This window comes from Schistocerca piceifrons, chromosome 3, assembly GCF_021461385.2.
Source record: "Schistocerca piceifrons isolate TAMUIC-IGC-003096 chromosome 3, iqSchPice1.1, whole genome shotgun sequence".
In the NCBI taxonomy this organism is placed as follows: domain Eukaryota; kingdom Metazoa; phylum Arthropoda; class Insecta; order Orthoptera; family Acrididae; genus Schistocerca; species Schistocerca piceifrons.
Genome location: NC_060140.1, coordinates 332454713 through 332466771, shown reverse-complemented (window position 1 = coordinate 332466771; position 12059 = coordinate 332454713). Strand labels below are relative to the sequence as shown.

Sequence of the window (12059 nt, the reverse complement as noted above, 5' to 3'; positions counted from 1 at the left end):
GGAGATGTTTAATAAACTCAAGTGGCAGACTCTGCAAGAGAGGCGCTCTGCATCGCGGTGTAGCTTGCTCGCCAGGTTTCGAGAGGGGGCGTTTCTGGATGAGGTATCGAATATATTGCTTCCCCCTACTTATACCTCCCGAGGAGATCACGAATGTAAAATTAGAGAGATTAGAGCGCGCACAGAGGCTTTCAGACAGTCGTTCTTCCCGCGAACCATACGCGACTGGAATAGGAAACGGAGGTAATGACAGTGGCACGTAAAGTGCCCTCCGCCACACACCGTTGGGTGGCTTGCGGAGTATCAATGTAGATGTAGATGTAGATGTAGATGTAGTTTTTACTGTAAACCAATGCATACAGAGTTATTCTTCTATGTCTCCAGCAGTCATGTCCTCTCACAATGTGAAGTTATCCTAAGCACTCTAGGATTCACAAAATCTCTGAACAAGAGTTACTAGCAATTTCCTGAAAGCGTTGTTACAACAACTGTCAGATACAGTGCCCCTCAAAGCTATGAAAGTCTGAGCCACAGCTTGCACAGGAAAAGGAAAAGCCTGTTGCAATGGTGCTTACCCCTTATGAGGAAAACACATCCGTGATATCTGGGAGAACATATAGTGTAAAGCACCAGCCAAGACAAAAGCCTTGTAGGATTCTGTTAAGGATAACCTATAACTCTGGAAACCAGGAGTCTTCTGCATTGTTTGACAATATAAGAAAATGTAGACAGCTCTGACTGTGTGGGTGCCCAGGAGAGATGTGTGGAGCCCGATGGTCACATGAATAAAGAGTATGAGTATAAAGTGAGCTTTCCTGGAGCACTACATCTCCAAAAGATATATCATGAATTAAGATGGCATCAATTTGTTACAATCAGCCATCACATTCTGGTACTTCATCTTGAAAATATCTGTAGAAATCCAGGTATGAAATGAACTTTTAAATAAAGACAGCAGTTTATAATTAAGTAATGCTTTGTATAAGGGGCATTCAAAAAGAAACAAGCCGGGGCTTAATTACAGAAACCAGTACCTGTATGTTAGAAGTATTGACCATGGCTGTTGAAACACTTGTCCCACTGTGACACAAGGTGGTGGATGGCTGTCTCATAAAATTGCCGGGGCTGCGATGTTAACCAGTTCCACACGTATAGCTGGACGTTGTTGTCCAAAGTGAGTGCAGGAAAGGTTATCCTGATGTTCTTCTTTGACCAAGATGGCCCCCTTCTGATTCACTTCCTGCAGCAAAGGACAACAGTGAAAGCCCAGCATTACTCACAAACCTTGACCACCCTTCGCCAAGTGATCAAATCAAAAGGACTAGGTAATCTCACCCATGGTGTCATTCTGCACCATGACAATGCAAAGCCTCATACAGCCAATACAGTTGCAGCACTCCTGAAGAAATTCAAATGGGAGGTTCTCAGCCACCCTCCATGCAGTCCAGACCTCTTTCCCTGTGATTACGCCATTTTTGGTCCCCTAAAAAGGATCTGAGGGGCAAATGATTCACCTCAAACGACGATGTCCAGCTATACGTGCAGAACTGGTTAACATCGCAGCCCCAGGAATTTTATGAGACAGCCATTAATTAGCTTTTGTCACAGTGGGACAGGTATGTCAACAGCCAGCATCAGTACTTCTAACATGCAGGTATTGATTTCTGTAATTATGCCTCTGGCTTGTTTTTTTTGAACACCCCTTATATCCATCCTTGAGTGCGCCCAAAGAACAACGATAGGCAATGGGAAGTTTTGCTTGCATCCTGCTGCCTGAAGAACTAAGACTTCAGCATAGTCACAGCATGGGTTTTGTAGTTGTGGCACTGGATCTGAGGACCATAGGACATTTCCTGACAGTGCACTTCTCCTTCCACTTCATTAGCAGAGCCATGTCCAAGCATTGCAGGATTGATAGCAAGATGGCGGGAATGCACAAGATAGTGTGAAGCGGAAGAAGATCAGTCATCAGGACCACTGCGGATGGCAAAAAGGTAGTTTGTTGAAGTAATATACCATCTCAACAAAGTCACGTGGCTGTTTGTGTGTGCATGTGTGTGTGTGTGTGTGTGTGTGTGTGTGTGTGTGTGTGTGTGTGTGTGTGTGTGTGTGTGTAAGTACAGTCTAACTTCTGCACAATTTCAGTGCAGTGATGTGTTCATTGTAAATAACTATTGTAGTAGTTCTATGATATGTTTTTGAACTTATAACTAAAAAACATTTTTTTTAATTTTAAATTCAGTACATTAATGTGATCTTAGTAAATGAGTGTTTGTAAGATAATTCTTTTATATAGAGTTCATTAAAAAATGACAATCATTCCACTTGGGACCTGTGGCAGCTACATTAGATTATTTGTTTCAGTTGTAAATATTTGTCATGTATTTTTTTTCTGACATCTTCTACATCCTGGAGGACCTCCTCACTAATGGATCAATTGTAATGAACGTAAATCTAATCTAATCTAAACACATGAGAACAGTTGAAAATTGTCATACACTGGAAAAATCTTAAACTCATGAGAATGAAAATTATTCTCAGCTTTTAAACTTGCATTCTTCTACAGAGCTGCCATAAACCAGGACAAAGAAAGTTACCCTTCTGTGTTATAGGCATACATCAAATAATGTCCTCAGAACTATGATATGTATCAGTCACATTAGTTGAGAAAAATACAAGATTGATATCTAAGAAAACACTTCAGTTTTTAGATAACTTTACTATTTTTGTGTTATATTATTTTGTTACCTGTAAACGACAGTATCTCTTACAAAGGTTTATGAGGAGTGGTGATGTGTAGCAGCAAAACAATTCATTTCATATGTTGGAAATTCTGCTGTTGTTACCTCTTTTAAGCGAAATTATAATTTACAAAGTTCAGGAAAGGTCAAAAAGAAAACTTAGGATTTCATAATCAGTTTTCTAATGGACAGCACAATTTCAATAAGCAGGCAGTGTAATTTTCTTTTCGTACAACATATTACATCATTCAGCTTATCCTTTTCATCAAAAGAAAAGGTAACTGTGACATCTAAAGTATACAATTTATTTTCTCAAACTGTCATTCACGAAATGTAAAGGTGTCAATTATTTAAACATGTTTTCGTGTCTGCTTTTATGTGAAGTGTTCACTCTCAATGACATTTATACACCCTACACATTTTCACTGAATTTCTACACAAGATGTCTGAAGCTATTTGTTCAATGAAACATGTTTTTATTGACGGAATAACTACAATAATTTGAAGCAAATCCAAAGAAATTTTATCGGCTGACATAAAATACCTAAAAAATGGGTTGTGCACATTTCATCACTTAAACCAACTAAGCCATACAAAAACAGACATTAACTACCAGGTTATAATGTCACAAGGTAAATCATATTCATTATATGGGTTTGCCACACAAAACCATGAATGCAACTTACTGTAGTGTATACAACAGGTACTGTAGCTGCATCCTCCAAACTCCATGACTGTGGGACATCATAAACATTCTCAGCAATAACATTAGTTGCTAAGCCTTGGCCAGGTAGAAGCCCCATTACTCGTCTACCATTTTTATCTTTACCAGAGAATTCCAGACCAAGTATGCTGTTCTGAAAACGTATTCAAATGACAATATATTGAAAATGAAAAACATAGCTGTAATATATAAGATTTGAAAGTGTCACATAATGACTTACCTAATTGGCTCCCTTGGCAAGTACTGAAGAGGACTCAATAAATAGTGTTAAACCATTCTCATTACATATGTGATGTACACCTACCAGTATTACTCTTGATAGTTTGCTAAGAAGATGTGTTATAACAGGCAGTAAAATTGATACTTTTAATAGTGTGAGTTCTGATGCTTGTTTGAGGCATATGCAAAAAGTATGCTTGAATTTAAATGTTGGCTGCTAGGAACAAAGTTGCATGAATGCAGTACCCTCTAATGATTGTTTACATACAGTAGTCATTTTACAGAGGGGGAAACAAACAATAATGATTTCAAAAATCTTTTCCTCCACCAGTTGTGAAACGTGTGCTGTAATTTGATTTTTGTATGCAGTAGGATCTACAGGTGCTCAGATCCCTCTTGAGTTAACCCTAGTTTATGAGCCTACATAAATGAAAGAAGGAAAGCTTAGGCAGAGGTGTTGATACTTTAAAGTGACCATACAAATGTACATAATGAAGAACAGAGTGGCATGCTCAGCTCCAAACCTGGTGAAATCATGCAACAAGTTGACCAAAAACTGTGATCCAATCACTGATTGACTATGGGTGCTCAGCTGACAAATGTCCTCAAGTTGGACACATCAATATTTACATGGCTGTCATGGAAAACCATAGATATCACACACTGTGTGTAATGTAGATACCAGAAATGCTTACTAACAAACACCAAGACCAAAGAATGTCAAACAGACTTGCATTTTTGGAGCTCTGTCAACAAGATGGCATTGATTTTTCTGTCATATTGTTGTGGGTGACGAAACATGGAAATCCTACACCAGTGCAGAACTAAACAACAGCCGGTGCAAAAATATCATTTGGCTTCACCAAATCCAAAAATTTCAAGTAATAATTTTACTTATGTGAAAAAATAAACAGTACCATTTTCTGTGTCAAAAGAGCATTCTTTTGTTTGATTTCATCAAATATGGGTCAACAGCTACAGCTGATCTTCACAGCAATATACTCACCAAACTGACCATGCAATAAAAATTGACACCCCTTGAAAAATGTCTCCTCAGATAGTCCCCCCATATGACCATGCACGTCCATACACCGTGGCCTGTACCTAGTATGAGATTCAGTATTCCCGTTGGTAGCTTTTTGATGACTTCATCTTGCATCTGGAGACTATTACCTCTTCTTGTATTGGAAACAGTGGATAGCAATCTGATGGTTTCAAAGGATTCAAGACTATTGTTATGAACTAGTTCAGTATCCAATTGGAGAACTTCTATGCAGAGGCTTAGGAAGGTAATGTAACATTATGTAAAGTGCATGGAAGTGAATGGTAATAATGTAGAAAAATGAAGTAAGTTTGTAGAAAACTTAAACCAACAGTAAATGAGTTCCTTTTCATGAATATATTATGCTGTACTGCAGAATAATGTACTTGGCATGGCTGAGCTGAACCAAGACACCTTCCTTAGTAATGCAAGAAGCCAAGGAAAGTGATTCAAGCTGTGACAGCTACATAGAATTCCAACAAGTCCACTGATATAGCAAGTATTACAGCCTCACCACCAAGACGATTTCTTCACACCATTTCCAGACTGGTCTACCGGAGTTGCAAAATTATGAACACAGCAGAAAGAGGGGGCATTTATTATGTGGCTGGCCTGATTTCCTGACGGCCAGGCCACAGCTCTGTCATGGTTTGACTGGAAGGAACCAGTGCCATAGCACAATAGATGTGCACCAGGCATCTGCTCATTTTCGGCAGAGGTATTTTCAGTCTGAAATCAGCCAGCTTTGATGAGGGGCCTATGATGGTCCACCACGCACTCATCTAGCATCTACAAGCTTCTGTGTTACTGGAAACTCAGTTCTGGGATTTGAACACTGTTAGCCATAGTGCCACTGTTCAAGAAAAACCTGATGTGGTGGACGTACCACATTTGACCAGCGGGTCATTTGGTGGCCTCCAGCATGAGCATGCACGTGCAGCTGCTCTTCAGCCATCAGATGGGTGAGCTCCATGCAGAGTTGTTGGACTTCCACTAGGCAGAGTAGCTGATGCCCATTGGAAGTCCTGCCAGCTCTGTGCCCTTGGACCACCTCTGTGTCCCTGCCACAGCAACACGTGCCATGTGCTGATTTTGCTGGCTTCCTGGCTAGCCACTTACTTCTACTGCCTTGCTGCCATTGGTGGCCTGTAATGGTGTTGCAGCAACTGTTGTATTCAAGCAATAAATGTTTGGTTTGTTACTATGGTTTTACTAATGCCCCAATGAGTATCCAACAGATCTCCACCAATTCATCATGCACTATTGCACCCTATAACAGTAGAGGTCACAACTTCAGACTTACAGTTATTTTTATGATCAAACAGCACATTCTTTTGAATATGCCTCAGATTATGAGTAAAGGATGTACAGGCTTCACAATTTTGTAAATTATATGTCCTTAAAGCCTCTACCCACATGAAGCTGAGTTAACCTTGGAGCAGAAATTGGTAAAATGAAATTCCATTTTTAAAGAGGACTGTTTAGCAAAAATATGTGGAGAAATCTATCACCTAATAGAACGTCTGTTTTTAACAAATAAATTTATAGGGAGATCTGGTAATGAAAACTAGGAAATCAAATATAAAACATATCCACTGCTAGATTTGATGGGTCTACAAGAGGGCATAGAAATGCTTTGCTTAGGCTTCTTGTTGAAGGCTTCTGCCTTGGTCTTCTGGGATGACAGTTACATCTCAGATTTCCTGTTGAACAATTCTGCTTGAAACTCAGACCAAGGCTTTTGTCATGAGCAGTGGTATATTTGATCGCTGTGGAACAGGATGGAGCTGCATCCTGCACGGGTCATATATAGATGTGGACTAAATGCCTGGTGATGACATAACTGCTTTTCAGGAGCTGTCCATCTGTCAGAAGACTGCATTTACCTCCTGCTACCCAGAATTAAGATGCCCTGGTACATGTGAGTTGCTCACAGCTGTTCAACAGTCATCAACCATGAGGAGAAGCCAGGGACAGTATCAAAAATAAATTACTATTGAATATGATGTATGATTATAAAATTGCACACCGTCTCATTTTGAGTCTTGTATTGTACTGACTTTTCTCTTGTGAAGTCTACTCCCAGCCATCCAACAGTCCACAGCTCATTTATTAAGAGGTCTACTACATGTAAAAAGTACATGTGTTTTATTGAAAACTGATCCAACTGATTTGTGAGTGTCATTCCATTCACAGATTTGAAGAAATAGAAGTTTTGTTTGCTGTGGTTAATGGAGGAATGCTATTTGGATGAATACAGTACCCATTTGTATGGTGATATATTGCAAAATTTCAAACATTTGCAAGTGCTGTGATAAACTTGTACTGTTATCATTAATTGTAGGCTTTAACTTAATTATGCTCTTCTGAAATTTTGGAGAACAGTAGGCCTATCCTTGTTCAAAACGATCATTATCTAATTTCATTGCACAATTACATGAGATGTAGGTTATTTTGAGTATTTTCAGATGCTTACAGAACTGCATTTTGGATATATAATTTATTTCATAGCAAATCAGAGTTTGTGGTTCACAGTTCTGCCAAGAATATATCGCCCCTGAACTTCATTTTATATCAACACAAATAAATGTGCATTTTTGAGAACTTCCAGAAGCTACCATTATCTTTTGCATAATCTATGAGGAATTTGTAGCAAATCGGTGTTTGTGGTTTAGTTACTGTAGAAGATTTTCTAACTAACATACTGTGTCACATCTAGTTTTCCCTTACAGAGGAGTAGCTCTATATATTATCTGCATTTATTATTAATTAACTCTGTTTTTGAGTTCACTAGTAACTATAATTAACCCAAAATGTTTTAAGAAATTAGGAGTTTTTACCACAGTTTTTTCATGTTGCATTAATAGAAATCTTGTTTTGCGTGTTGCTTCAATTCTTTAGGAAATTAGAAAATTTTTAGCTCAACGGATTAAAAGACAAACAGTGGGCATAATTTAAACTTATTTGTTCACTGCTTTATAATACATTGCACCAGCCAAAATTTTGCCCCACTGTATATGCTGTTCTTGAACACTGGAGAAGTTGGTTGACATTCATAAGCAGCTGGAAATCGCCCTGAATACTGTCAAATGATTCTCAGTTGCTCGAATCAGTGTGTTGGAAGAGCTCCCTAGAGTCGTGTACCTGTGATATGAGTACCAAGGCACTTCAAGTACTAACTTCTCCTGTGCATCCGGTCTCTTCTCCGGAAAGTACAAAATTTGTCATTACTCATCCACTTGACTGTGAATGGCAGGTCAATGATATACCTAGGCATCCTGTACAGGGTAGTTGGGGATCAAGTAGGACTCACAGAGTTGTACCAATCCCCCTAGCCAATGAGTTTGAGGTACTGTCTTTTACTGAAACTGAGCCATTGGGGCTCACGTCACCTGCTTTGTCATATCAGGAGGGGGCAAATAAAAAAGGGTCTATTTATTGTCAGCAACTTAAACTTATGGCAAATGATGGTACCCCTCAGGGAAATGGCAGCAAGGGCTAAGCAAGGACACCAGTTGCACTCAGTGTGTATGCCAGGGGACCTCAGTCAACATGTTGAACAGGCTATTCCAACTGCCACAGAGGGAATGGGGTGCAACCAGCTACAGGCTATTCCAGCTGCCGGGGTGCAACCAGCTGCAGATTGTGGTGCACATTGGAACAAATGATGTCTGTCATTTCAGTTCTGTTGTCACTCTTGGGTCATTCCAGTGACTGGTAGAGAAGGTTGAGAAGACCAGCCTTAAGCATGGAGTTTCAACGAAACTCATAAGTTGCAGCATTGTCCCAAGAACTGATCATGGTGCTTTGGTTCTGAGTTCAGTGAAAGGGCTGAACCAGAGACTTCAAAAGTTCTGTGACAAGCTAGGCTGCAACTTCCTGGACTTGCACCATATGATTGAGAACATACATATCAGAGGCTGCTACTCAGGTAGCTGACTATGTGTGGTGTGCACATGACGGTCTTTTAGATTAGGCAACTCTCCATTCAATAAACATAACAACAGCTGTAGGAAACCCAGAAGTATCAGTGTAAGATCGTAATACCTCCCACAGGTGAGAATATTAAAATCCTAATGGTAAACTGCCAAAGCATTCACAACGAAGTGCCATAGTTTGAAGTGCTGATGAATAGCAGTGAAGCTCACATAATACTAGGTACAGAAAGCTGGTTGAAACCTGAAATTGATAGCAGTGACATTTCTGGGTAAATTTTAAGTGTATATTGAAAGGATAGGCAAATGTGAAATGGAGGTGGTGTATTTGTCACAGAAGACAAAAAATTCAAATCCATCAAGGTAGAAATTGTAGACACAAGTGAGATTATTTGGGCAAGACTCAGTATCAGGGGTGGGCTTAAAATGATAACTGGTTCCTTCTGTCACCCACCAGACTGATGTAACCAAAAACTTTAGAAAAAACCTCAGTTCACTTGTGCGTAAGTTCCCCAACCATACAGTAATCATCAGTGAAGACTTTAATCATCCAACAATTAATTGGGAAAATTATGATTTTGTTAGTGGTGGGTGTGATAAAGCATCCTCTGAAACTATACTAAATGCCTTCTCTGAAAACTACATAGAACAGATAGTTAGAAACCCAGTTAATAATGTAAATATGTTGGATCCAATGGCAACAAACAGATCTGACCTCTTTTAGGATGTCAACATTGAAACTGGTATCAGTGACCACAATGTGGGCAGTTGTGTCAACAATGACTTCCAAAATACTAAGGACAGCTACAACAAGAAGAGGGATATATATGTTCAGTAAACTAGATAAAAAATCAGTAGTGTCATAATCCATTGAGAAACTTGAAACTTTTATCTTACAGTAGGAGCATGTACAGGAACTATGGCTCAAGTTTAAAAGAATAGTTGACCATGGACTGGACAGAAATGTCCCCAGTAGAACGGTTCATAATGGGAGGGAAGCTCCATGGTATTCAGTCACTGTAAAGAAACTTTTAGAGAAACCAAGATTACTGCACAATAGATGTAAAACAAACTGCAGGGCTATAGACACAGAGATGCTGAATGAAAGACGTTTGGCTGTCAAGATATCAACGTGTGATGCCTTCAGTGACTACCAGAGCAGAATTTTGTCAAGGAATCTTTCACAAAACCCAGGTTATATGTAAATTCAGTTATTGGCACCAAAGTTAATGTCCAGTCCCTAGTGAATGAGACAGGAGCTGAAATTTTTGGAAGCAAAGCAAAAGCAGCAGGAATCTTAAACTCAATTTTCAAATGGTGCTTTACAAACAAAACCCCGGATAATTGCCACAATTTAATCATTATACCACTGAAAAGATGAATTACATAAGTGTTAGTATCAGTGGTGTTGAGAAATGGCTGAAATTATTACAATTGAGCAAAGCTCTAGGGCCCAATGGAATCTCTGTCAGATTCTATACTGAATTTGTAGCTGAGTTAGCTCCTATACTAACTACAGTCTTTCATAGATCTCTCGAACAAAAAACCCTGCATTCTTGAAAAAAAGCACAGGTCACACCCATCTACAAGAAGGGTAGTGGAAGTGATCCACAAAACTACTGTTCAATGCTCTTTTCATTGATTTGTTGTAGAATCTTAGAACATATTCTGAACTCAAACATAATGAGGTATCTTGAACAGAATGACCTCCTCAATGCCAACCAGCAATGGATTTCAAAGCCATTGATCACCTGAAACCCAACTTGTGCTTTTCTCACATGACATACTGAAAGCTTTCAATCAAGACAGTCAGGTAGATGCTGTATTTCTTGATTTCAAAAAAGCATTTGACTCAGTACCACATCTATGTTTATTATCAAAAGTGCAATCATGTGGGGAATCAAGTCAAATATGTAACTAGATTGAGGAGGTTTTGGTTAAGGAGGACACAACATGTTATCTTGGATGGAGAGTCATTGGCAGATGTAGAAGTAGCTTTGGGTGTGCTCCAGGGAGTTGTGTTGGGGCCCTTGTTATTCATGTTGTATATTAATGACCTTGAAGGCAATATTAATAATAAAATAAAGCTTTTTGCAGATGATGGACTTAACTGTAATGAAGTAGTATCTGAAAGAAGCTTCACAAATGTTCAATCAGATACTGATAAGATTTCAAAGTAGTGCAGACATTGGCAACTAGCTATAAATGTTTAGAACTGTAAAATTGTGCACTTCACAAAATGGAAAAACATAGTATCCTATGAGCGTAATATCAACGAGTCACTGCTGGAATTGACCAACTCATATAAATACCTTGGTGTAACACTTTGTAGGGATATGAAATGGAATGAACACATAGATTCAGTCATGGATAAAACTGATGGTAGACTTTGGTTGATTGGTAGAATACTGGGGAAGTGCAATCAATCTACAAAGGAGATTGCTTACAAATCACTCGTGTGACCGGTTCTAGAATATTGCTCAAGTATGTGGGACCCATACCCAGCAATCTTGAATGTATACAGAGAAGGGCAGCATGAATGATCAAAGTTTTGCTTAATCCACTGGAGGGTGTCACAGAGATACTGAAGGAAATGAACTGGAAGACTCTTGAAGATAGACATAAACTATCCTGAGGAAGTCAGTTGTATTCAAAAGTTTCATCTTTTCTACAACTTCATGTAAGCATGAATGAGTCAAACCTGCATAATTATGAAAAGTTAAGAACATATAATCAAATATACTGAAAGCAATAGGACTGTTAATCCTAATATAACAAGGCATACAGCTTCTAATCTGGTTTGGCACCTTTCGCAGCTTGTGGTCTGGTCTCTGCCCAGGGACTGTGCATTTGTGTTGTCCTCATAATTTCATCATTATCATCATCATCATTTGTGACAGTGGTAGACTGGATTGTGTAAAATGTGGACTGTTAGAAAATTGGGACTTTGTACAGGCATTTATGACTGCGCAGTTCAGCACCTCACGAACCAGACATCATCATCTGGTTTGGCACTAAAACTAAATAGATGGCAGCACACTTCATTTGTGGCTCTCTAAAAAAGATGCACATTTTACACAACATACACTGTTGGTGATTTGTTAGTCTGATGTGAGCCAAGGGTCTTAGTAATCATTCAGTGAGGTGGTGGTCAAATTCTTGCCAAACTTAGAAGGACAGAACAAAGAAAATAGGATAGAAAATGTTGGGTTCTGTAAGAAGAAGGAGATGTGTAGATCCACATAATGCATAAATCAGAAACCAGTAAGAGACTTATGATTCTGAGAGGCTAGAAACACTGCTCAGTACCTTCAAAGGAGAAATCGGTGCAGGTGGTGATGTTGTTGCTCTTGTTTACTATGAAGGAGGTGATGAGTTTGGAATCAGCCAACGTTGCG

The 12059-nt window shown here is 39.1% G+C and overlaps 1 protein-coding gene across 1 annotated transcript in view; it reads right to left on the bottom strand.

Annotated features, from left to right (window-relative positions):
* Positions 1 to 12059, bottom strand: part of LOC124788632 (fatty acid synthase-like) — a 507799-nt gene that overhangs the window by 116193 nt on the left and 379547 nt on the right. Inside the window, exon 24 of the mRNA XM_047255903.1 lies at positions 3428 to 3598. Within this exon, the coding sequence (XP_047111859.1) occupies positions 3428 to 3598 (171 nt within the window). The remainder of the gene's footprint in view (positions 1 to 3427; positions 3599 to 12059) is intronic.